Source organism: Microtus pennsylvanicus, chromosome 3 (assembly GCF_037038515.1).
Source record: "Microtus pennsylvanicus isolate mMicPen1 chromosome 3, mMicPen1.hap1, whole genome shotgun sequence".
Classification (NCBI taxonomy): Eukaryota; Metazoa; Chordata; class Mammalia; order Rodentia; family Cricetidae; genus Microtus; species Microtus pennsylvanicus.
Genome location: NC_134581.1, coordinates 137449432 through 137476297, shown reverse-complemented (window position 1 = coordinate 137476297; position 26866 = coordinate 137449432). Strand labels below are relative to the sequence as shown.

At 42.5% G+C, this 26866-nt stretch overlaps 1 protein-coding gene across 1 annotated transcript in view; it reads left to right on the top strand.

Annotated features, from left to right (window-relative positions):
- Positions 1 to 26866, top strand: part of Tmeff1 (transmembrane protein with EGF like and two follistatin like domains 1) — an 80558-nt gene that overhangs the window by 7902 nt on the left and 45790 nt on the right. Inside the window, exons 2-5 of the mRNA XM_075967230.1 lie at positions 11146 to 11255; positions 17249 to 17378; positions 21742 to 21768; positions 24079 to 24175. Coding sequence (XP_075823345.1) covers positions 11146 to 11255; positions 17249 to 17378; positions 21742 to 21768; positions 24079 to 24175 — 364 coding nt within the window. The remainder of the gene's footprint in view (positions 1 to 11145; positions 11256 to 17248; positions 17379 to 21741; positions 21769 to 24078; positions 24176 to 26866) is intronic.

Here is a 26866-nt window from a genome sequence, read left to right as displayed (position 1 = left end):
ACACCCTCCTGCCTGTGTGTGACCCTTCCCTGTGCTGTGCCCTGCTCCTTTTACTCCAGCTAGAATCCTCTCCTCACTCCTCCATGATTGGTCATCAGTGGCCAAAGGATTTCAGGGAAGCAGTAGCTTCACTCAGGGTGGTTTTTCTCCTGACTTAACCCTTTTCTTGAATCCACCTCTTCTTTGTCTTTGAAACTTACTCTGCTATCTGATTATAATATTTTTCTTAAAATTCCCTAATGATATTTTTATCATGTTTATTTTCCCTGTATTTTCTTCATTTTGCCTTGGCACTTCCTCTTTTTACATGTAGCCTTTTCTTTCCACTTTCTGATTGTGTTACACTCTAATTTTAAAATACGGTTACACCCCACATATGGTTATATGGTACACAAACTTAGGTGTGCTAGTTTGCTTAGTGGTTTTGTGTGATGATCTGAGAATGTGCCGTATAGATCTCATAGGTTTGAGTATATTAAAAGGGGGTGGATATTGGCATCGTGTTTTGAGAACCAGTTTTATAAGAGATTTACACTCTAGGAAAAGAAGTTTCTCGTCTTCTCAGTTTCCGTGTTAATTTTTACTTTACTAAACTTCTAAAAATTCTCAGCTTCAGAAGAGTGAGTCACAGGAGTGTATCCACGGTGTCTAGCTGAGGTCTCACAATGTCTTTCCACAGTTGTTCTCTCTTTGTGGGTCTCCTGTTTTCTCATTTAGTCTTCATCTGTCCGTCTGTCTCTCTTTTTTTTATGAACCTACCTCTGCCAAACTGCTTTCCCATAAAGGGAAAGATCTAATTTAGTTTTTGAAGTTGTGTCTTATTTTTGTGTGTATGTGTGCACGTGCATGCAGGTGCCCACAGAAGCCAGAAGAGGGCGGAGTATCCCCTGGGGCTGGAGTTAGAGGCAGCTGCCAGCCTCTGGATGTGGGTGTTGAGAACTGAACTCTGGTCCTCTGGAAGAACAGCCTGTGCTCTTAACCACTGAGCCATTTGCTTCTACTTCATTCTCTGTATTAGTCTGCACATTGTTTTTTGGTCTGTGTATGATATGAATGTGTCCATGTTCATAGGGATAGTCTGTGTGGAGGCCAGAAGTATATGTGAGGTGTCTTCTGAGTCACTTTCTGCTGAATTTTTGAGACAGAACCTTCCACTGATCCTGGAGATCACTGATGATGCTGGCTAGGCCAGTGAGAGCCAGGGATCCGCCCACTCTGCCTCTCCAGTGCTGGGATTACAGATACCCACTTCCACACCTGACCATCACAGGGGTGTTGTGGGTCTGAACCCAGGTCTTTAAGTTTCCTAACGCTTTACTGACTGAACCAGCTCCCTAGCCTCCCTGAAATTTTAATTTTAATTTTGTCATCTGTTAATAAAATATTAAAACCTCCAAATATGACATAGGTTTTTCTACAGGGACTTTGTTATTTTGTTTAGGAAATGTACATTAAACTGTCTCATAATTTGTTGCACTTTTTTTTTTTTTAAATTTTCGAGACAGGGTTTCTCTGTAGCTTTTTTGGTTCCTGTCCTGGAACTAGCTCTTGTAGACCAGGCTGGCCTCGAACTCACAGAGATCAGCCTGCCTCTGCTTCCCGAGTGCTGGGATTAAAGGCATGCGCCACCACCGCCCAGCTATTTGTCGCACTTTTTGCCTTTGTTTATAACTTAGATCTTTTTGTAGGGTGTTTTAAAGCCTTTTCCCAGGCTATGATATCCAGCCATCTCTGGATTTACCTTCTAGTTTTTCTGAGTTGGGATTTCCCCCAGCAGGACGTGGCTCCTTCTGCTCTCACAGGCCCTCAGCCCATTCACAAATGACATACTTATGTGTGTGTGCTGCTCTTTACCATGTGTGTTTCATGGGAAGGAGCTCCCTGCAGGCAAGGTGCTCTGATACCGACTTATATTCATGAGGCGTGGTCTCTCTATGTAGCCAAGGCTGGACTGATTTCACCTCCCTGGTACTGATCACATGGTGTCGTATTGCTATCCTGAGCTATCTTTATTCTTTATTAGAATTTTAGGAATAAAGCCCTGTTCTAGTGAGGAGATGATGAGCACAGTGCCATTAATTAGCTCAGTGACGCTGGGAAATGTAGAGAGAGGTTCAGTGACCTGGGGATGACTGTGAGGGGCATAGTGGGGACTTTCCTGTTTTATAGAAAAGGCAACGGGACGGTAGGGTTGGGTCAGCATAGCAGTGATGGGTGTGTGATCAGACAGTAGGGTTGTTTTAGCATACAGTGATGGGTGTGTGACTGGAAGGTAGGGTTGTGTTAGCATACAGTGATGGGTGTGTGACCGGAAGGTAGGGTTGTGTTAGCATACAGTGATGGGTGTGTGACCGGAAGGTAGGGTTGTGTTAGCATACAGTGATGGGTGTGTGACCGGAAGGTAGGGTTGTGTTAGCATACAGTGAGGGGTGTGTGACTGGAAGGTAGGGTTGTGTTAGCATATAGTGATGGGTGTGTGACCGGAAGGTAGGGTTGTGTTAGCATACAGTGATGGGTGTGTGACCGGAAGGTAGGGTTGTGTTAGCATACAGTGATGGGTGTGTGACTGGATGGTAGGGTTGTTGTCAGCAGTGATGGGTGTGTGACCAGACGGTAGGGTTGTGTTAGCGTAGCAGTGATGGGTGTGTGACCGGAAGGTAAGGTTGTGTTAGCTTAGCAGTGATGGGTGTGTTACCGGAAGGTAGGGTTGTGTTAGCTTAGCAGTGATGGGTGTATGACCGGAACGTAGGGTTGTGTTAGCATACAGTGATGGGTGTGTGACCGGAAGGTAGGGTTGTGTTAGCATGTAGTGATGGGTGTGTGTGACCAGACAGTAGAGTTGTGTTAGCATACAGTGATGAGTGTGTGACCTATCCACCTTCCATTTCTTCAACATCATTTCCTCTTTTCCCTTACAGCCAGCCATCTTTATTTAATTTGATATTCGTTAAAATTTTCCTACATATGTAGATTCTTTAATGGATTAAAAAAATTAAATTTCTTTTTATGTTTGGTGAGCTGGTGACTTCAACCCATTTAGGCATCTTTAAATATGTAACAGAACTATTTTTATGCGTTACTATTAATTCTGTTATTAGCCACTCTCTAGAGAGAGATCAGGGGTTTATGAACTTGGCATAGTTCTTGTATTTTAGAATTATATGTTTAAGTCATGAGCCTTTTTTTCAGTCTATACATTTTGTTTATTAGGCAACTTCGCGCGCGGGGTGGGGGCAGTGGTTAATCCCAGCACCCAAAGACCCAGAGACAGGTGGATCTCTGAGTTTAAGGATAGTCTGGTCAATAGAGCAAATTCCAGGTTAGCCAAAGCTACATAGTAAGAGCCTACCAAAAAAGTTTCCCCCTTCCTTTAAAGCAGTTAATACCAGGTTCTCCAGTGCCAATTTTCATTCAGTTTGTTTTTATATAGATTTTTTTTTTGTCTCTGTGGGTGAGGATTCTGGCCTCCTCCTATCTACTTAGTTACAGACACAGACAGTAAGGGCCAGAGGTTAGGAATAGAACCAGAAACCAGTATTTACATGTTCAGATTTATTAACTTTTGGAAAATGTTCTTTGGAGGCAGTCTATTAACTACACTTGGAAAATCCTAAAACATGTATGTAAACAAATGTATGCGCACAGTATAAAAACGAGAGTATAACTGTTGTGGAAGTTGGGAGCGTAGCCCCTCAGCCCCTCGCATCCATCCCAACCCCCAGGCCTGGGAGTTGTATTGGTCTGGACTCCAAATCCCAGCATGCCAGGTCCTGACCCCTCCTGGGGGGGGCATCAGGACCACTCCCACAGGGTATTTAAGTGAGCTCCCAGAGGAGAAACATATGGGGAGGGGGGAGACCGTGGCATTTGCGTGTTACCTGCTGCTTGCTCTAAGGTGCTTCTCTATCTTTAGCATCTCAAGAGCGGCCCTGTCTTCCTTCTACAGAGTGGTTAATTACTGCGGTCACACGGCTGATAAGTGGAAAAGCCCGGAGACCGCTGGAGGTTGTGCCAGATGATACCTTAAATGCCACATTATAGTACATGTCCCTTGGTTGTGTCAGATTCCCAATTTCAGTAGCATGATGGTTTAATCTGATTTACAGAAGGGGTGATATCTCTCTTGCCATTTAAAACCTGCAGTTCAGTGGGAAAATTTTATATGCCCAATATCATCGTTACCGCCTATCCAAGAGCATGTCCATCACTTGGGAGAGAAAGCTGAATCATACTGTTAGGTATGAACCATCAGTCCGTTAACCCTCACCTCTCTCTCACAGCTACAGAGGAATGGTGTCTGTGACTTTCTGTGTTCTGGACATTTTATATTAGCAGAATTTTGTACTCTATGGCCTTTTTGTGCCTGGCTTCTTTCTCTCGCTGTCTTTTCAAGGCTTCGCCATACTGCAGCATACAGTCTTTTTGATTTGAAAAGTAATATGAGGTAATCATAAAGCTAAAAATAATATTTCAGAAAGACAGACTAATAAAGAAACTCCACATCTCTGCAAGAGAGAACTGTACTTTATAGATTGGCGTGTGAGCGCACACTCATTCGTGTGTGGCGTGGTTCCTTTGAAGAGATTAGAGGACAGTCTCAGTGTCAGCCCCCGTGGCCACCCTTTTGGAGACCTGGTCTCCTTGCTGTTTTTTCCACGGTGTGTGCCAGGTTAGTTTGCCTGAGAGCTTGCAGTTCTGTTTCCATCTCTTTATCTCGGATTACAGAGACTTGCACTGTGTGTCTAGTTTTTATGGGTTCGAGGTGTCCAAACTCGGGTACTCGCTTGCATGGCCATCTCCCCATCCCTGACAATTCTTCTATAGGCATTACAAAGGTTGGATTTAAACAGGTTAGTTCTTGTACTTTTTTTGTGCCCTGGGAACTTGAACCCAGGGCTGTGTACACGCTCAGTAACCACACTACCATTGAGCTGCATCTCTGGTCTGCACCTTGCCCATTTAAAAAGCTAAATGTATTGTGTCAGGAATGTAGAGATTTGTCATCATTATTTTTAATAAGCATCATAATAGATTCACTTTATGCATCTGTGATAGGAAAACACACGGGGTTGCCAAGCTAGTGTCAGTATCTTGGAGATGAGAACTGGGAGGGAGGGAGGGAGGGAGGGAGGACGGACGACTGCTGTCCAGCACCCCTGGTCAGGACTGGGTGTTTTTACTCCTCTGCTTGCGATTCAGGTCCGTTCTCCCATCTGAACCTGCAGCTGTGTCCTCTCTGTCACCTTGTCTGGAACATCCTGACACAGGCGTTTAGAACTGAAGGAGGCAGCAGGGAAAGATGAGGGTGTGGGGGTGCAGGTTTGATAGGATGGCAGTGTTGTTTAGCAAAGGTAGTTTGGCAGGAGCATGCAGAACACATGAAAGATACTGGAGACATTGTTGTGTGGCAGGCTCGTTGTGCAGTTTCTGTCACTCACATATAGCTTAGAGAAGTTGTGGTCTGTCTCTGCTATTAATGCATTTTGATATCAATGTAGACTGCGTTTGAATTATGGAATACTAAGTTCATTTTCTCTGTCATCATGTCCTGGGAGAAGATAGAGACTAATAATAATGTTAATTTAGCCAACAAGTTAAAGAAAATTTGATTTGTAATTCTTACGATTTGCTGGAACTTGAAGTTAACAGGTTACATATGTTTCTTGATTTACCCCGACATGTATTTTCAGCTGCTGTCATTAGAGGGGCCTCTGAGATGGGTTAGGAGTTGAAGTCCCATCTCGGGAGGGGGCCGGTCTTTGCTGTGTACTGGGTCTACTTATTCGAGACACTGATGTTTTGAACACGTTATCTCATTGATCAAAAAGGCCAAGCATGGGAACTTGGCCCTCATTGAGCCCCACAATCCCTAGTTTGCTCATGATGTAACAAACTCCTTCTGGTTTGATTTGAAATCACATTGAGTCCCCCCTACCCCATTAAATAGTAACTGATATAGAAACCTGAAAAGGGGAGCAGTTGCCCATTGTAGAACTGGTGGAAGACAGTTGCTGTTATCATTTTTTATTTTTTCCAACTGGGTTTTCCTATAGGGATCTAAAAATATAATGACATGTATGTATAGTTTTATGTTCTTTTTTATTTAAACGTTCACATAGTCACTATGAAATATTTGTGGATTATATAAAATAAATCTTTAAATTGGTATGTGGTAGTCCATGACTGTACCACGCTGTTTCAGGCAGGGGATCTTGTAAATGCTTAACCTTTCCGTATTTTTCGTTTTCAGCCTACATAAGGGCCATGGGATTGCTTAACTGGCAGCTGGGTACACACATTCCAGAACATCATTTGGGGACTGAAACCACCCATGAGGGGCTGTTGTTTGGGTGGCTATGCTGTTCTAAAAGGGGTTGTTTTTCCCCAAATGCAAGTAACACGTAGGCAGTGACTATAAAGCCGTTGAAATAGTGTTTCTGAGGACAAGGTAACGTCTTCAGATATGCCTTGTGAGGAATCAGATGGGACTCAAAACCAGAGAGGAAGGGATGTTTTCATTGTTAATGAGGCCTCAGGAAGCAGTCACAGAAAGGGCTTTCTCTAGTTGTGCAGCCTGGAGCTCGAACTACATGAAACGAGTGAATTTGTCATTAAGGCTGTGAAAGCTGTGTGGGGTTTGAAGTTAGTGTGATAGCACTCCAGAGAGGATGGCGTGATGGACGGCCGAAGACAGTGCTTTTGGATGTGGTAAGAGCCCTCTTGTTCGGTCCAGTAGGGCTCTGATATTTAGGTTTTTGAGAAATTTACTTTAAGTAAATGATTCATGAATTCAAAACGATTCATGAATGCATGGAATATTTTTTTTGCATGGAATATTTTATTTTAACTTGAACATATATACTTATTAGATGATATTTTGAAAACAGGTATAGAATTTTCCCCTGAGAATAGTTTCTTCCTCCTTGAATAAAGCATATTCATAATTAATTAGATTCCATTTTTCATTCCTTTGAAAATGAACCTAAAGATTTCTAGATGCAGAATTGTAAATGCGAATCCATTTATATTTGAAGTAGCTCATCTTTTCCAAGTCTCCTAGTTTACCTTTCATGGGAACAATTGGTTTTCACTCCTGTGAAATGTTGGCGCAACATAATTATAACGACGTCTATATGGGCTTAACTAGGTTGGGTGGCACTGAAACATAAAGACATCCTCCCGCGATGGGAGTTAACGTGTTCCTGGCATTCTGCAGCCTGTCTGTAGCTGGAGAATTCCTTGTGCCGTAGACCTACTCCAAAGGATGCGTACTTTGATTAATCTGGGTAGTTAAGAACGCATTGCTCTGGACTTGACAGTCTGTAATAAAGGATTGATCAGATGAGAAGTGGTCAGAACTGGAGGATAATAAAGATTATGCTAGAATGGGGGGGGGGAAATAGTGTCATCTGTTATAGAAGGGTCAAGAAAAGGGTTGGAAGGTCATTGAGATGGCCCAGTGGGTAATGGTGCTTCCTGACCAGCCTATGACACTGGAACCCATGTGATGGTTGTCCTCTGACTTCCTCATGTGTACTGTGGTACCCCCACCTCCAATAAATAAGTACAAAAAATTAGAAGATTTAAGAAAAAAAGCTGCCATATTGTTACAGTGAGATTTTGCTGACTTTGAAGAAAATGCTTTGATAGGAAGAGAGAGGAAGGCCAGTTCCTGAGTGGCCGAGGAAGCCACTTTTGCTGTAGTTAAGGTGTTATTACGTCTGGTACTCCTACTGTGAACCTTAGCTTGCTATAGGGTTGTATGTAGGTCCCTCCTCTGAAATGGCAAATGTTTCTAGCAATATGCTAAGATCTTGGAGGCTGCTGCTTGTAGTGATTGGTGTTGAAGGTTATGTCTTACTTGCAACTCAGGGGATGCATGTATCTCCAGGATAGCTACAAAGGTGGCCTAGTGTGGTCTATAGATGACATCATGTCACAGTGCCGAAGGGCTGGACACCCTTGTTAGAGAAGAATAAAGTGCAACGCCATTGATTTCATTTTCACAGTACTTGTCAGTTGGGAGTGATCTTGTCTCCCCAGGTGACATGTGTGATAAAGTCTGAAGGCATTTGACTTGTCACAGCTGGAGTGATCCCTGGTACCTAGTAAGTAGAGGCCAGAAATGTCACTCAACACTCCACCAATGCTCAAGATAGCTCAGTACCTTACCAATAATTTTTCTCAAATATCTAGCCCAGATTGAAGCCCCAAACTCTGTGGTCACATTGAGTTTACTCCCTTTTGGTTCTTTATGACTGTTAGCCAAGCGGACTTTTTCTTCCTGTGTGCCGGAAAGGTGCTAGCAAAGCCATATCATTCCGAAGGCCTGCGGGGCCCTGGTTGAACTGCGTGCTGAACCTCTAGTGAGTGGTGCCAACAACCAGAGCATCTGGCAGCGCCTGCTCCTGCTCAGCAGGGTTCCTGTCCCTCCTGTGCACTGTTTCCCAGCCTTGAAATGCTAATGAGATTGGAGACAGGTCTTACATTATGAGAACTGGGTGATGGACAGATTGGTAACCAGGGCAAAGTATTTTTGTTTTGAGCCACTCTTCTGAGTGATTTTTTGTGTAAACTATTTTTATTTGGAGAGCTGAGTTTTGAGGGCCATAGTAACAGCGCATCCCTTTTTGCTGAATTTCTATTTTGGGCTCAAAAAGGCAGGTGTGTGACCATCGTCATCGCTGACAGTAGCAGAGTGCCCTCTTCCCCTGGTACTGTGTAGAATGCCTACCAAGGACACTCAGACAGTCCTGGATTGAGTTTGAGCTAAGACTTTAACGCTGGTTAGAAGGTAGAGCCCCGGGAAGTAATGGTGCTTTGGACAAATTCATAAATGTATAAGGAAGCAAAAAGACATAAGCCTTTTGCTTAGAAATGTTTGTCTTAATTAAGTTTGCATGTAACTATTGTTATTGTTATCATACTTAATGGTTTTCACCTGTGACTTAGCTTCTAAGAAGAGGGCCTGTTTTTATTTTAATGTATTCCTTTGCTTACTTCCTACAAGAATAATCTAGAGGAGTGGACCGCTGTGGTACAGTGACCTCAGGATTCTTGTCATCCATCTTTCTTTCTGCATCTTTATGTGTGGATGGTGGCAGCTCTGACTATAGACAACAGGACCTTTTGGGCTGAAGGTGTGTCTTTGGTAGTGTTGGAACTGGACCTGCTGTATATTTTTATTGACTAGATATAGAGAAAAAAAGCCCATTATCAAGGAGTCTTGAAAACTAAATGTTATTAAGGAGGGAAGGAAGGGCAAGCAAAAATTGGGAGAAGAGAGCCAAGAACCCAAGACTTTCACAGCCCCAGGTAGAAGGAACTTAGAACCCATCTTCTGTAGGTGGAATAATTTGTAGAATAGAACAGTCAAACAGTTGTTTCAGCTGTCTTAAGTGCAAAAATGTTGAATTTTAATCTGTTTCTGTGACCTGGAGGCTCATTTAAGTAAAAGGGAGAGTAGCTGCAACCCACAAGTGTATAGACGGTTTCTACACCAGTGCAGTGCGTGGTGCTTCAGAGTGTCAGCTCAGGTATGTCCTGGTGACTCAGTTCCCTTAGAAGCAACGCACTGCGGGTGCCCTTGCAGGGAGGAACAAACATGTTGAAGAGGCCAGCGAGATGTCACTAGTGTAGCTGTCCCGTCGACATTGGAGTCTCCTTCACTCTGTCCACGAGCCCTGCTTTGAAAACCAGGAAAAGAGTATGCAGGGATAGTGGGTTGCTGGCGAAGGGGGTCTGTTTACTGGGGCCTACCTCATCATGACTTAGAGTGCAACAGACCTCTTGTACTTTTTCCGGAGTTCGTCACCCGCTGAGCTGCAGCCAGCTGGGAGTTAGCCTTGGCCTCTGGCTCCGCTGGTCTATATGCACATGACCATTACTGTATGGAGGTGGTTTCTAAGGTGTCATTGACTGTGTCTGTGCACGCTTGTCGTTGTGGCTCCGGTCCCCAATGGGGGGAGGTAGGGAAATGCATCCCGATGATTCTTACCCAGTTCCTCTTGACTTAGCCCTTACCTGGAAGCCACACATGGGTTTCTGAGGACGTTTAATGTATGGCTTCCAGTCAAGGGTGATAGTCTCGGAGCAGAAACAAATTCAGTGATGAATTTCCTATGGTAAAATTAACTCAGTCAGTTAAAAGTTTTAGTGAGAGAGAAATTTTCAATTTCCTTAATTTTGTGTTCATAAATGTTACATATCTACCTATTATATGAAGTTCAAGTTAATTTTATAATTTAGACAAAGAATCTAAACTATCAAGATAATAGCAAAATTATCTTGTGTTTAGCAAACCAAAATAGAAGAATTCCGTAGATTTATCTTTGGAAATTATGTTAAAACCTAGCATTTTGAGGTTCCTTTGGGGAGAGCAAGTTCTTTTTAGGAATAAAGCTTTAGATTCTCTTGGGGGTATACTGAACATTTTGAGTCTTACAAGAACTTGCTTTTCCATTTTTATTTTTTAAGGATTTATATATATATATATATATATATATATATATATATATATATATATTGTGTGTGTGTGTGTGTATGTAGTGTAGTGTATGTATATCCGTCTGTGCCTTCATGTCAAAGCCGCAAGATGGCCTGGGGTGACTCAGCACTTTCTACCTGTCTCTGAAGGTCTTTCCCTAAACCTAGGCTTTACAGTCTGGCCAGCAAGCCCCAGAGGTCCTCCTTTCTGTGTCCCACTTGGTACTGGGGCTACAGGTGTAGTGAAATGCCTGGCTCATTGTGTAGGTGCTGGGGATCTGAACTTGGGTCCTCATGTTTTGTAGCAGGTGCTCTTAACTTCAGGGCCATCTCTCTTGCTAACTTTTTTTAAGTATTGTCTTGCTATTATACCAGTGAATGAGATACTCAATACATTTATTCTTTTATTAATCTGTATACATTATGTATTTTTTTTTTCGAGACAGGGTTTCTCTGTGGTTTTGGAGCCTGTCCTGGAACTAGCTCTTGTAGACCAGGCTGGTCTCGAACTCACAGAGATCCGCCTGCCTCTGCCTCCCGAGTGCTGGGATTAAAGGCGTGCGCCACCACTGCCCGGCTACATTATGTATTTATGTGTGTGTTGTGTGTGTGTGTGTGTATGTTTGTAGATACCTGAAACAATGTTTTCCTCTCTTGCAGAGTTAAATGTGAGAGAATCTGATGTCAGAGCGTGTGATGAGTCGTCCTGTAAATATGGAGGTGTCTGCAAAGAAGATGGAGACGGTTTGAAATGTGCATGCCAGTTTCAGGTGAGAAAACCAAAATCAGCTGTTTTAAATTTCCTCCCGATTTTATAATAATCCTACATTCTACAAGTAAAAAGCACACATCACCTTGAGCCCCACGGGAAGTTCGGCTCACAGCCCACTAGTTCTTCCTTGCTAGGTGAAGTCCTGATATTTGTGTTTTCTGTGCTTTATCCAGAAATAAAAGAGGTCAGGCTGACTGTACTAGATGTGAGCACGCACAGGAAAGACGTTGTCATACTCAAGTGTGAGCTTTGCCACAGTAGGGAAAGAGCAGGTGCCACGCAGAGCTTCTTAGTGCACAGGTTGGCACCGTTTCCTCTTTCTGTTAGCCTGGCTTCCCTCCCCTTCTCCCCCATTGCTATAGAGGCTCTTTAGAACCAGGATGGAGTAGAGCCTCGGGGAGAGTCGGGGTTAGAGATGGGAGAAATTGGATCCATAACCGAAGAGTATGGTGCATTCACTTTTCCTTCTGGATTTTAGTTGTGCTGTTACTGTGTGAAGAGTAAAGAAGAGGAGAGTGTCTTCTTCTTCTTCTTCTTCTTCTTCTTCTTCTTCTTCTTCTTCTTCTTCTTCTTCTTCTTCTTCTTCTTCTTCTTCTTCTTCTTCTTCCTCCTCTTCCTCCCCCCTCCTTCTTCTTCCTATTATTATTACTATTATTTTATTTCATATGCATGGTGTTTTCCCTGCATGCTTGTCTGGATCCTCTGGAACTAGAGTTACAGTTATGAGCTGCCTTGTGGGTCCTGGGTTCAAGTCTTCTGGAAGAACAACCAGTGCTCTTAACCACTGAGCCATCTCTCCAGTCCCGAGAGTGTGACTCTTGTTTGCTCCTGATTGCTGGTTTTCTTTGATTAAATTATAATGTAGCTGTAGATGTTTTCTCAGAAGACCTCCCACCCCCAATCAGAATTGGAGACGAGGTATAGAAGGAGCTTGGTTGTTTTTCACTTACAGTCTTGGTCTAACTAAGCCCACCATTTTGAATTTTGAGGAAAGGAAGGCCTTCAGAAAGCAGGCATAAAGCCTGCTAGAGTTAGTGTTTCTGGTAACCCAGTGACCTCCGCAACTGTATGGCCTCCTTCCCTCAGCAGTATTCCACCTGGACAGAGAAGGCACATTTCCCACCTGTGAGATATGGTGAGAACACACAGGGAAGAGCACTTGTTTGAAACCTTTGGATGCTATAAAGCATCACGGCGCGTATGTCCATTCAAAGGAGTAGAGAATGGACGTCGTGGGGCTGGTAGCTGTGTTTGCTGCTATTGACCACCCAGTCCGGTTCTCAGGGTCAGAGAGACTGTTCATTCACTGACACAGAGCGGTATTTCTGTGGGCAGCCCCACAATGGCCACTTTCTTCGAAGCTTGCTCAGCCTGCTCTGGCTGGCTTCATACCCTTGCTGCCCGTTGGCTAGGGACATGAGTTCCTTCTGTGCCTGCCTTTCCATGGGGCTCTTTCATTTCCATGGAGCTTGCCTTTTATTTTGCTTTCCTTCTTTTTTCGCAAGCCCTTGAGATTTTTTTTAAGATTATAAAAAAAAAAAGTAGCCTTTTCAATGTCCTTGAACAGCTAAAAAACTATCTTTCCATGATCTGTTTTAAATCCTTTGGTTCTTAACCTGTGGCAAAGCAGGAAGAGAAATATAAGTGAGAGAGATCACTAGATGCTTTTCCAGGCGTGCTGTTTTAGGCTGGATGCTAAAGATGTTTTAAAGACAGTTTCCTCACCTTGTAGGGGCAAACCGCCTAAGGGCTTAAAGCATGATTTTTTTTTCCCTCCCGCTGAGGAATCCTTCCTCCGCCTGCTCTGCTGTCTTTCTATAAGATTATAGATCTGTTCATAAAACCCAAATTACTGGCAGCTTAAAAACAATGACTTGACATGTATATCAGGCATATCTCTCTGCTGTGTAAATATTAACAGTGCTAATCAAATTGTTTGAAAGATTGCTTATAGTTCTGCGTGATTTCAGTGCTAATACAAGCTTCTGGGGCATGATTTAAGTTCCTTTCACAGAAAGTAGAATTGTACATAGCTGCAAATTTTGTTAGTTGACTAATAAAAGCCATTATCTTGCTACTTATAAACAAAGCCACCTACTAATTATACGCATAAAACAATTATTAGTAGTACATGGTTCCTTTAAAACTTAGTGTCTCTAGCTTCCCCTTAGTTTTCTTTCTTCCTCGTTGTATTTAGAGTTCTGTTGGCTATCATCCTGTGTTTGTGTCTGGGCTTTTATTTATTTATTTTTGGTTGTTGTTTTGTTTTGTTATTTTTTGAGATAGTGTTTCTCTGTGTAACAGCCCTGGTTGTCCTGGAACTAGCTCTTGTGGACCAGGCTGGTCTTGAACTCACAGAGATCCGCCTGTCTCTGCCTCCCAAGTGCTGGGATTAGAGGTGTGCACCACCACCGCCTGGCCTGTGTCTGTTTTTAATACCTTCCACGTTCTCTTGCTAGACCTTTGTATTGGAGTTTTCCATAGAAATAGAAACAGCAGGATACATGCACATGAGTTTTTTGTGGAGTTGGAGAGAGAAACTTGATCTAGAGGCTGAGATCCCACAGTGTTAAGGGCTGAAGACTGGGAAATGGAGTGACATAAGTCCCTGTGTGAAGACTGAAGACCATACCTCAGTACAGCCAGGGGGAAGAGTTTACCCTCCACCATGTTGTTCTGTTTGATTTCTCACCATATTGGATAGTGCATATCACCTGAGGGAGGGTAGCCTGCTTTACTGGGTTCACTGACTCCAGTGCTAATTTCATTTGTGAATGCCCTCACAGACACATCCAGAAATAACTTTAAATCCGGGCACCCCAGGGCCTAGTCAAGTTGCCACATGAAATTAACCATCGCAGCTATGTTAGTCCTACTTTTCCTCGCTGTGACAGAATACTTGAGCAGAACCACGTGGGAAAAAGTCTTATTTATTTGGTTAGTTTTTGGAAAGGCTCGTTTTGGTGCACATGGTCAGAGGCTCAGTCCATCGTGGTGTGGTGGAGTGGAGTGGGTGGTCACATGGTGGTGTCCAGGAAATAGAGAGGAGGAACTAGTGCTCGTGGGCTTCTTCATCCCCATCCCAGTCTCCCTGTTGGGTAGTGCTACAGTATTCAGGGATGACCTTTCTCCCTAAGGACATGTGCTTTGCTAAGCTTCTAGATATGTATCCATCAATCAAGTTGACAATCAAGGTGGACTCTGCCAGCAACATTTTCTTACTTTATAGTGCTCCAAACAATCCCTGGAACACAGTAGGTATACGACAAATGCATGAAAGGATGGAGGTCCAGAGCCGACTAGTGCTTTATCTTCCAGACAGCTGCAAACAGCTGGGCAGTAACATCACCATCTTAATAGGGAAGCTTCTTTCCTCAGCAAAGCTGGCAGATTAGGGGTTAGAAGTAGGATCAGTCTGAATGTTGTAACATTGCCTGGATCCCTTAATTTGTCCACAAGTTTTCTGCGGGGGTTTCCAAGAGAGACCCTAGAAAGCGAGAATGACGAAGGAGCAGCATCTGCTTTCCCATCTCAGGTTCACTTGGAGGTGTGTGCATGAGACTGACGGCAGGGATTAGGTCCTTGTTCACCATCCCCAAGTGACTCAGGTGAGACTGAGTAGTTTGTGTCTAGTGTCCGGTCACTCTGGAGCAGGTGTGACTCTTCCACTTATCAGCTGTGCTCCTATACACACACTCAAGGCTTCAAAATGACAGTAACAGCAGCAATCAGGGCCAATAGTTCCTGAGAATTTACCGTGCCAGATACAAACGCCTTAGGTAGCTTTCCCTTGTTTAGTCCCCATGAGATTATTTGAGAAGATCTATAGTGTTGCCTTCAAACAGATGGGGAATGTGGTATGGTTTCATATGGGCCTGGGATTTGGGACTTCAGAGCCCTGGCTCTGACATTGTCGTGGGCTTCATTGGTAGGACATTTAAAGCTGCTGTCCAATGCTTATTGGGTTGCTGTTCTATAAATGTTAAGGTTTCCGTTCCTACCAAACTCAGATCTCTTTCTTTATTCCCTTTAAATGAAATTCATAATGTAACCCACATAAACACACGATTAAAGAAATTAATATGGTACAGAATTTTAATATAAAAGAAAAATAAAGGTCATTTATGATATGAATATTTCATAATTTACATGCTTTGGAATGATTATGTTAGAGACAATATAGTACTCAGGCACTTATATCTACTTATAATGAAGTTGGATTAAAAATATTCATAAGCAGTTTCATACACAAAGCCCTCCAAATGAAAATTTAATTTTAATAAAAGTTCATGTAAGATTTTGCTGATATTGAACATATAGTAAAATCAACTTGGTATTAAGATATTGTGTTAGTTAGCAGTTGCTGAATTTGCTAATATGCCGTATTTGTGTTTTATACACTGAGACCAATCACTTAAAAAATATTAGTAAGTTTGTTTATTTGCAAAAAATTGAAACATACTGAAAATTAAAAGACATGATATGAAAATTTATCGACATTTTCTTCTAGAATTTATGCATATTTTTCTAAATTGGACTGAATGTAATATATTCTTGCTATATTCATTTTATATTATTTTAAAAGTTTGCACTCAGTTTCATTGATCCTTTTTTAAAAAGGGAAAGTTGTGCGTGATGGCACATGCCTGTAATCTCTGAATAGAAGGCAGGGGAGAGCTCCTCGCTAGCATGGACTCTGTAATGTGTCCCTGTCTCAAGAACCCCCATCTCCCAATTCTCGTTTTCAGTATACAACCCTGATTGCTAATGAACGTCAATTACTTTTATATATTAATTGGCTGTTTATAATTTTTCTGTAAGTATTTTGGCTCGTCTTAAAAGAACATTTGCACTATTATTTAAGTAACAATGATAGCTTGTATTATTTTGTGATACTTTCTCCAAATTTTGAAAATTCATTTACGCTATTTAAAAAATTATTAAAATAACTTTTAGCTGGGCAGTGGTGGTGCACACCTTTAATACCAGCACTTGGGAGGCAGAGGTAGTCGGGTCTCATTGAGTTTGAGGCCAGCCTTGTCTACAAAGCAAGTTCCAGGGTGGCCAGGACTATTACACAGAAAAATCCTGTATTGAAAAACCAAAAATAATTTTTTAAAATAATGTGTATGGGTATGTGCAAGTGCCCATGGAATCCAGAAGGTATTGGATTGTCTGTAGATGGAGTTACAGTTGCCAGCTGCCCATGTGGGTATTGGGAGCTGAACTCTGGTTCTCTGTAAGGGCAGAACATGCTCTTAACTCCTGAGCCATCTCTCCAGCCCCCCCACCTTTGTGCTGTAATTGACAAGTAGGGTCAGTGTCATTTTTCAAATCTCATCACCGTTGATCCTCATCTGCCGCCTCATTCCTGCTTTATCCTTCAGTGCTCAGTTTGAATTCTCCTCTCTGAGGAGGTTTACCTTAAACACCCTAGCTTCTTTTAGTACTGGAGGTGGGGCACTGTACCTCCTGTCTGATCGATTGATTCCAAATCACGTGATTCCAAACATGATTTAGCTTTGCATTTTTTCCCCTATTCTAGCAAGATTATAAAATCTCTGAGAACAGAGATGCTGGTGTATTTTCTTGTGTCTTCCTGTTCCTTCCCTGGGACTCTACTACTAGACGTACTGAGTAAAGGAGTTTTAATGATGAGGTGATGCCACCCAGGCAGCTCTTTATGAACACTGTCACTGTGACTTTCCTCTTGATATTTCTATGGGTTTTCTTATCAAACAACTAAGTATATGGCTCAGGGATGTCCAGTTTCATAAGGGTACCTGGAAATTACTTTCATTAGGAACGAGAAAAATCTGTGAGACAGAGGCAGGTCCTCTGTTAAAAATCAAACACAGGGGCAACCTGTGCTAGCAGCAGCAGAACGCCAACAACTCTGCTTTTGTGTTCCTGGGTGTGCGCAGTGCCATTAATATTTATGCCGAGTTCTGAGAGTCTATTTCTGTTTTTTTTTTTTTTGTTCTTTTGCAGTGCCATACAAATTACATTCCTGTCTGTGGATCAAATGGGGATACTTACCAGAATGAATGTTTTCTCAGGAGGGCTGCCTGTAAGCACCAGAAAGACATAACGGTGGTGGCGCGTGGACCTTGCTACTCCGGTATGTAGACGGTTAGAAATGGGGCCGCCATGTTTTCCAAGCCGAGACTTTAGCCAGCGTTGTTTGGCTCACATTGCCACAGGGATTGATGCTGATTGAGGGAGTTTTATTCATATTTTATGTTACTGCTGCTTAAGGGAGGTGATTTTTATATTGACTGTATGCCTGTTTTGTATGAGGATGTCACATATTCTTTGCTTGATAACCCCAGACATTGAGCTGGGAACTGGCATGGGATAAGTTTTTGTTTTTGTCTGTCTCTGTCTCTGTCTCTGTCTCTGTCTCTCTCTCTCTCTCTGTCTCTATCTATCTATCTATCTATCTATCTATCTATCTATCTATCTATCTATCTATCTATCTATTTATATTTTTGAGATGATTGTCTCTAGAAAACCTCTATGAGCATTTCAAATTGTATTTCAGCACCCCAAGCCTCCTTATTACTCCCTCTTTTCATCTTTCTGAATTGGTGGTAGTTGGTTCCGGAGGCCTTCCTATGTATTGCTTTCTGGTGCTTGAGGTGGAGGTGGAGGTGCAGGTTAGGTACTGGAACTAGACTTACCATGTAGAGGCCAGTGGTAAAGATGGGGACTGATCCTGTCTCCATTTACTTCCTTTTCCGATTATGCTACGGTGTTTAAAGTTCTCCCTCTTAGTAAATGTGAAGGCTTTAGGACCAACTGTAAGTTAGTGGGCATAGTCCCTAACACTGCTCTCCCTGAGGTTACCAGTTTGTTCAAGAAGTTCCCCAGTCTGTCCTCTGGTATAATTTTCTAGAAGGACTCATAAAACTCACTAAAAATCATTATAGTTATGATTCATTTCACAGAAAAGATAGACTTAAAATTGGCCAAAGAGCAGATTCTGTGATAGGTCCAAGGATTCATGGATAGCTTTACTTCCTCATGGAGCGCTGTCCACTGGGAAAGCTGAGCTTTGGTGCTGAGTTTTATAGGGGCCTCATTCCATAAGTGGGGTTGATCCGTGGATTATTTGTGTTGTTGAGCTTCGACGCTAGATCAGTGCTTCTCAACCTGTGGGTCGGGACCCCTCTGGCAAACCTCTGCCTCTAAACATATTTTCATTACAATTCATAGCAGTAGCAAAACTGCAGTTTCGAAGCAAATGAAAATTTTATGGTTGGGGGTCACCACAATGTGAGGGACTGCACTAAAGGGGGATCACAACATGGGGAAGATTGAGAACCTCTGCTCTGCACCCTCTAACACTGTCCGACCCAAAAGCTCCCATTCTAAATTACCCAGCTGAGCTTTCTTTTTTATTTTCCCTTTCTTCTGTGTGCATGAGTGTGTAATATATGCACATATGTGTGCAGGCACACTTCTCTGTGTGTGGATGTGTGGAAACCAGAGGGAGACATCTGCTATCTTCCTTTGTTTCTATTTTATTTATGGGTAGGAGCGTTTCACCTGCTTGTCTGTAAGTGGACCATGTCTGTGCAGGGCCCTAGAATGTCAGAAGGAGGGTGCTGACGCTTTTGGAACCGGAGTTGAAGGTCCTGGGAAGTAAACTAAGGTCCTCTGTAATGGCAGTAAACGCTCTTGACCGCGGAGTGTTTTTCCAGCTCCTTCATCTTATTTCTTGGAGATACGGTCACACTGCATTGGAAACCACTGTTGTATAGTTAGACTGACTGGCCAGAGACTCCCAGGAGCTGTTTGCTCTGCCTCCCCAGTACTGGTGTTCCTGGAGCATGGTGCCACATCAGATTTTTTAAATGCAGATGTTGGGGGTTCAAACTCAGATCCTCAGGCTTGATCTTGGTAGTGCAGCTGGCCCTCACACTGTGAGATGTGACTTGCCCCCTCTTCAGTTCTGATGTAGAACTTGTTCCTAACAGACACTCCTATCAGATATGCTACAAAGCACTGCCCAGAGACATAGCTCACATATCAGACTTCTTTGGACAAGGAGAAATTTTTTACTATACACAAAATAATTAGGTGCTGAGAGAAAGTACTGTGTTCTTGGGCTGTCATGCGATCTCCTCAGATACTTCTCTAAGTACATTGCCTTTCACAGGCTTGCTCTAGACATTTTTGGGAATCTTCCTGATGCCATATTAATCATTTATGATGAGCATGCGCTTAAGACTCCACGTATTTGATAGGCAGTGAATGTTAAACAGGAGGTAGAGGGGAGGTTGCAAAGAACACTGAACCAGGAGGAGAAGGCCCCACTTTAAAGTTATCCCAGCCTTTATTTACTGTGTAACCGTGTGCCGGTCACTTAGACTCTCTGAACTCCATTCCCTACATCCTTACATGGATGATAGTCTTCTGGGCTTGTTAGGCTTGGGAACACCAAGGCCATGAGGTGCCGTGTTGATGTGGTTTGCTGGCTGCGCCATGTTTTCATGTCATTTGGGCTTGGAAAGTGTCCTCTTCTGTGAGTTAGAAATATTTTCTCTTTTAATTCCTCAGAAACCTTTTCTTAGGCTTTATGATTTCTCCTCTGAAGTCTTTCTTCTATGACCTCTCTGGGAAGTGTGTTATATCTTCTGTGTACTTATGCATGGAATATGCAGCATTTCATTTATCTGACACACTTGCTTACAGCCACACAAGTGCTTTCTTAACCAGAAGGTGATGTGTCCTGTCCAGGGATGCATGACACCATCTAAGGGCTGGGATGGACTCTTGGCTGTGTGTACTAAGGATAAAATTCCACAAGGAAAACGCCACTGTGTTAACAGAATAGTCATAGTGTTTAATGTATTTAGGAATTTTTAAAATATTTATTTATTGTGTATACAGTATTTTTTCTGTATGTATGTCTGAAGGCCAGAAGAGGGCACCAGACCTCATTACAGATGGTTGTGAGCCACCATGTGGTTGCTGGGAATTGATCTCAGGACCTTTGGAAGAGCAGGCAATGCTCTTAATTGCTGAGCCATCTCTCCAGCCCTTAGGGATTCTTAATGGCCACACAAGTTGTGAGACTTAATACTTTATAAAATTGGCCATGGCTTGCACAAAGGTTTAGGGTGAGTGTCTTGTGTATTAGGAGTGCTCCTTATTTATCTCTGTAATTGTCGCAGTGCTCAGCACTAACATGTATCCGGTTAATATCTATTAAATGAAAGGGAGAAGGGTCAGTTTTCCTAAGGAAATATGGTTGTAAGTTTTTACAAATTCAGTTCTCATCCTCGTCCTCCTTTTCTGTTCCCACACTTTTTCCCTCTTTCCTTTCAGGAGACATCCTGAAGTGATTGATTAGATCAAAACTGAACACGTTTGAAAACTATCCAAAATGCACAGAATTTATGTACTATGACGTGTGCTTTCTAGTTCCTCCATTGCTTTCTAGTTCCCCCATTGCTTTCTAGTTCCCCCATTGCTTTCTAGTCCCCCCATTGCTTTCTAGTTCCTCCCTTGCTGCATAGCTTAGGGCTTGGCTACTGCTTGACGGAGTCTGGAGGGAACGGACCCGTACTGTTCTGTTATTCAGTATTATCTTCCATTCTAGAGGCCATTTGAAGAATAGAATTAATTCCCTGGGTCAAGACGTCATTTTCCCTGTAGAGTTCTGGCTAAAGTGTCAAAATCTTCATTTGTCATCTTTGTTTTATTTTTAACCATTACAGCTCCATGCTGATATGACAAAACCGCCTATTTTCACCATGTGTTATGAATTGGTTTTTTGAGCACTATAAAATAAAATTTTAGGGTTTAGAATGTGACTCAGTGGTAGAGTGATTGCCTAGTGTGTACAAGACCCAGCACTACAAAAAAAATTTAAATTTGTGCATTAATTACATTTTAGATGGATTTCTCTCTGAGATTTATCCTGAATAGATTTCCTGGAGGAAGCTAATTTTATCAGTCCTATGCAGATTCAACCCTGAGGTTCTCCTTGCTAAACCTTAGGGATTTTTCTTTAAAGCCTTTTGGCCTCTGGTCTGCATCCACAAATTTGATTTAAGAAGACTTTTGGAGCCAGGATCAGCTTTTATCTTTCTAATAAAAGCAGTTTGTTCAGTATTTCTCTCCAGCCCTAACAAAATTAAAATTTCCCTTTTCCTTTTAAATGAGTTGGATAGTCGTTTCTCTTTAGCTGTTCCTAGTAGTTTTTAGTCGTGGTGTTTGGGATCTGAGTGGTTCCTGGATATACTGGCTTCAGAGATAGAAGAAATGTACTTAGTCTATAAGGAATACTGATGGTTGTGTGTCTCGGTAGAGCCTAAAGTAGGCATGAAAATAAGCTTAACTCTTAGAAATTTGAGAAAAGGAATGTCATGAATGTCATGGTTTTACTTTTGATAAGAAATGTTACTACTATCTGAAAAGATGAAGTTTCTGGGAGAGATGTTTACATTAGCTGTTTTTTTTTCCCCCCTCAGATAATGGCTCTGGATCTGGAGAAGGAGGTGAGTTTCACATGCTTTGCTATTGGAGACGGTTTCATTTTGTAGCGCAGGCTGGTTTGGAAATCACCTTGTAGTGCAGCTTTCACTTTGAACTCACACTGGTCCTCCTGTCTCAGCCTCTGAAGTGTTTGCACCCCAGGTGTGATCCTCCAAGTTCAGCTCAGATACTTCTTAACGGTCTTTGTTTTCCTTTGATTTTTCTTAACTCTAAGATACGATTCACACATATAGGACTCACTCATTTGAAGTTCGAAGCTCAAGGACTTAGTGTGTGTCGAGTTAGGGACGCATTGCCACCAACAACCTTGCAGGAAGCCCTGCCCCCTGGCCACCACGTCAGCCTTGGCTCTCCCTCTTAACCATAGACAGTCTTGGCTCTGTGCAATCTCCACTGAAGGATTGTTGTCAGACTAAAGGGAACCCATCGTAGCTCCTGTTAAACCGAGGTGACACAAGCTGACTTCTGTACAGAATTGTCCACACAAGTGATTTTTATCACGGAACATTGTTCAAATTTTTTTTATTCTTTGCTTCCAATTTTTTGTTACTCATTAGGATGTGTGTGTGTGTGTGTGTGTGTGTGTGTGTGTGTGTGCGCGCGCGCGCGCGCGCGCGTGTGTGTTTAGAATAACCGGGTCAAAAATTCCAGAGTGAGTTGTGCCCAAAAAAGGGAAACCCTGCAGGACAACTTTGGTGGAATTAAGAATTAAATTTAAACCTTTAAAATTTTCTGTATCTCAAATAAAAGCATCTCTGGTGTTTAAAAATGTCATATTTGGTAATGGCATTAAAGGACCAGAACTGAGGATGACTAATCGCCATCGTTTAAGGAGGCTGTAAATATTACTATCTATTCTATGCAAAGTAATATTTGAGGTACCCCAAGGATATGTTAAAAGAACACTCCTTGGGAAAATTCAGTCCAAATACAAACCATGGTTATGATCCTAACCATAGGAAACCTTGTGCTAGGCCACTCCTTCCTCTGTCTTTGATAGGATCCTAAAGTTTCCGAGTTGGAAGGAACTTTGAAGGACTGTAGAGAACGGAACATTTATGGGGAGGAATTCAAGGATGGGAGTTGCAGCCAGAAGGAAAATGATAAAAGCAATGAACAATAGGATTTGATTTAAATGGATGTGTTTAAGCAGGAGCTTTGTAATCATGTGTGAAAGCTAACTTCATGAATTTTAGATCTGAGAGCAAGAAAGGATTTTTAAGAGATCATGTGGCCTGCTCCCTGTGGTCATTGTTCCATTAAGAGACTCAGATGCTCCCAGGATTTACTAATATCCTACGGCTCTGACTGTCTTGCTGAGAAGGGAGGTTGTTCTCAGCCCTCAAGGGAGCGCGTTGCCTCGGAAAGGCTTAGTGGTTTGCTCAGCCTTTCCCAATGTCTTGATGGTTCTGAGGCCTCAAAGTTATTAACTATGGCGATCATTGCAATCTGTTTGGGTATTCATTTGCGTTTGAGGAGTGTTTCCAGTCAAAGAGCAGGCAGATGGCATACAAGGGAAGGTTAGGTGTTACCTGTGGACTTGGGTTTTGATCAGTTCATCACTGACTGGCACCCTGCTGTAGAATTCTGTGACATACCAAGTCTCGCGAGCATACCTTCCTTACTGCTGACTCCTGGCCCTCTTTCAGGGAGCTGCAAAGATCCACTCTAGTTGAGGCTCACACTGTACAGGATGCTCTTGTTTGGGGGATGTGAGTCCTTTGGGGGTTAGCGACACGTGCTCCTTTTTGTTGCTGGGAAAGAAACAGATTTCTGCATCTGAATATTTGTGCCAGGTGGGCCAAGTAGAGACGGGGAGGGACTTCATAAGGGCGCCCCTTCCTCGTTCAAAATTGGAGACAAATATTTCTGTTAACTCTGGAGTTAGTTTTTATGTGTTTAGAATGTTGGGCATGGAGCAAATGTGAGGGAAAGGTGACAGTTAAGTTCTAAGTGTGGTCCAGCATGTCTGGACCTCAGCTTATACAGGCTTCTTTAGGAAGGGTAGCACAAGCTGGATTTTTGCTCTTTTTTGTTTTCTCCTACTCAGTAGTTTATTAAACCTCCTGTATTGTTCCGCACACACAGCCCAAGAGGCTGTTTTACAAACAGCGCTGTGGCGTGGAATATGTCGTTCAGTAGTAGCAGCAGTCTGTGGCTCCCACTTGGAGGACTTTTTAGAAGTGATCGTCTCCAGAAGCTTGGGTGCGTTTCCCTTCAGAACAAGATAATGGCTCCTTAAAACTTGAAGCTGATCTGTAAAGGATCCATCCCAACTTTGGGTTGAAAGTTTAACTTTTCTGTTTAAACAGAGGAGGAAGGCTCCGGAGCAGAGGCTCCCAGGAAACATTCCAAGTGTGGACCGTGCAAGTACAAAGCTGAGTGTGACGAGGATGCGGAAAATGTTGGGTGAGTCGTAGCGGATGGGACGAAGTGCTTTTCAGAGTACTCTTTGGCGTGAAGCTACGGGAGGTTTCGCGCATGCGCCCTTGCATTTCAGCCTGTTAATGCGAGTCTGACTCTTTTTTAAGTTGATGTAGTACAATGACTGTTTAAATAAGTTATGTATCGGAATGAGAATTCATTTATAGTTTTTTGAGTTTTATCTGTGTTCTTTAAAAATAATTTTGTTTATATTAATATCAATGCAGTCATTAAAACTCGTTTTGAATCGTCCCATCCCACTCTCGTTAGTATCTGTACCGAACAGCTTCTGTTTGGTCTCTTGCAGTTTTTATGCAAAAACTTACTCTTCTGTTTCAGTGCACTGAGAATAAGAAAAAAATTGAGGAAATTTAGCTGTATTATTAACTATTTTGTATCATTGAAACTCTTATAAGTCTCAGTTTTACAGTTCATGTTTCTCTTGTCCATGTTCAGCCCTCACCAAGGTGACTTTAGTGGCTCACAGACTCATCCAGTTCCCTCCCCGTTCCCTGTAAGGAGTGTTCATGAGTAGACTCGTAATCACACCGGCATTTATCAGGGTCAAGTTTGAATTCCTGTCATCAATGTCTGGAAGTCTCAGTCTTCGGTTTTCCTATGGTGCTTAATTTGTGCATATCTGATTTTCAGAGCTTTGCTGTTGGCTTCAGGGCTTGACAGCGAGGTGTATTCTTCTTCGTATCCTCTGTTTGCTCCAGTGTGTATCCAGCAACACCCACTTTTATAGAGATTATCTCTTTTGTACACATTTTTGGTTTCGGGTCCTATGTTTTATTCAGTGCCGAAATGTTTTTCATCAGAGCAGTGTATTAATTAGCATAACGCCCAGAGTGAGTTTGTGAGTCAAGACCATTCCATTTTCAGTGTTTGTGGCGTAATGTTGGCTGTTTGGGTGGCATTTAGTAAAGTTAAATGCTTGGTAGTTTACCTTCTGTGTATACGATAAACAGAGTGAGGAAAGCGACTTCATAAATCTTGATGTGTTGTTTTTGCACACTGTCTATGCCCATCACAGTGAAGTGATGTAGGAGAGTCTCTTTTTTAAATCCAAAGTAGACAGTGACCCATGGGACGAGAGAGAAATGATATATACTTCCAGAATATAAATAATGCACTGTCTTTCTTCTGATGTTACTAATGATAAGGCCTGATGACACAGCAGTGTGTGTGCATGGGAGCGTGTGCACGTGTGAGTGTGTGCGCACACGCGCGTGCACGTACGTGTATGCGTGTGTAATTACTCCTTTCATTACTTGTCCTTAGGACAGTTTTATAATAGTGTTCATAGACTGCATAGCTTCCCATGATTGATTGGCTGCTGTATTGGTCTGTTTTTATTCCCTTAACAATACCTCTCTCTTCAGCCCTGTTTTATACATTTCTCAGCTGTCATTTTTTTCATGCTTAAATAGAAAGAGATAGAAGATTTGAAACGGAAACAGATTCCATTTAGTCTCAAAAGTGGCTCCAAATAAGACGTCTGAATACCCACCTTTGTGTGACTGCCTCCCCCGAAGATGCAGTGCGTTCCCCATATGAGAAAATTAGTTTTGTGTGTGTCTTCTTATCTGCAAGTTTTGTAGCCACTGTTTTTTGTTTTTTTTTATAGCAGAGACCGCTCTGTGTAACGGGAAGTGGGCACCAGGGGAGGGGCACCAGGCAGAGGAGCACATGGACTGAGATGAATAGCCAAGACCAGGCAGGGAAATGATGGGACCCTAGGAAAACGTTGAGGACATGATTGACACCTCTGTCCAGAAAATGGGTGGTGAAGCTAAAGTACTTGATGCTACTGTAGATAGGCAACAAAAGGGAATTTATTTATAGGCTACTCTTCTATCTATAAACTACTACTGATTGTGGGTATAACAATGTTGAATTTTCCTAATTTTCTTTTAAATGGGCTTTGATTCTAAGAGAGCTATCTGTGGTGGTCTTTAAGATTCTTCAAGGCAGCAGCAGAGAGCTTCTGGTATAGGACCCCACAACATGCAGAAATATGACAGTAGTTAATAGCTTTGCGTTTTAAAAAATATATTCCTTTAAATTATGTGAATATGGGTGTGATGAGAGCAGGTTCCTGCAGAAGCCATCTACTCTCCCTCTGTTATATACCACTCTTAATTTACTTGGGGGGTAGGAAAGGCTCAGTGGGTAAGGTGGCTTTCTCTGCAAGCCTAAGGACATGAGTTTGAATCCCCAGCACCCATGTAAACAATCTGGGCATGGCTGCATGTGTTGAACTGGAGGCTTTCTTTCGAGCTGGGTATGGCCCTGGAGCAACTAGGTAAGTAACTGGAGGTTTACTTACATTCTGATCCTCATACAGGAGGCAGAGAGAGTGGAGGAGGAGAGAGACTGGGCCTGGCTTTCAAAGCCTACCCCCTTCAACAAGGCCACACCTCCTAGTTCTTCCTAAATAATCCTAAATTGGGAACCAAGTACACAAATATATGGCCTATGAGAGCCATTTTCATTCAGACCACCACACCCTCCTTGCTTAAGACGCTCTTGTCAGGCATTTGCCGTAGCAGTGAGAAAAGTAACTGATCCTGTGGTGGTCCACAAATTGACCTCATAATCCAGGGCTTCTCTGATGTGCGGTTAGAAAGATAATGTTCTCAAACATAGCTATCATAGCTACAGATCTTGCAT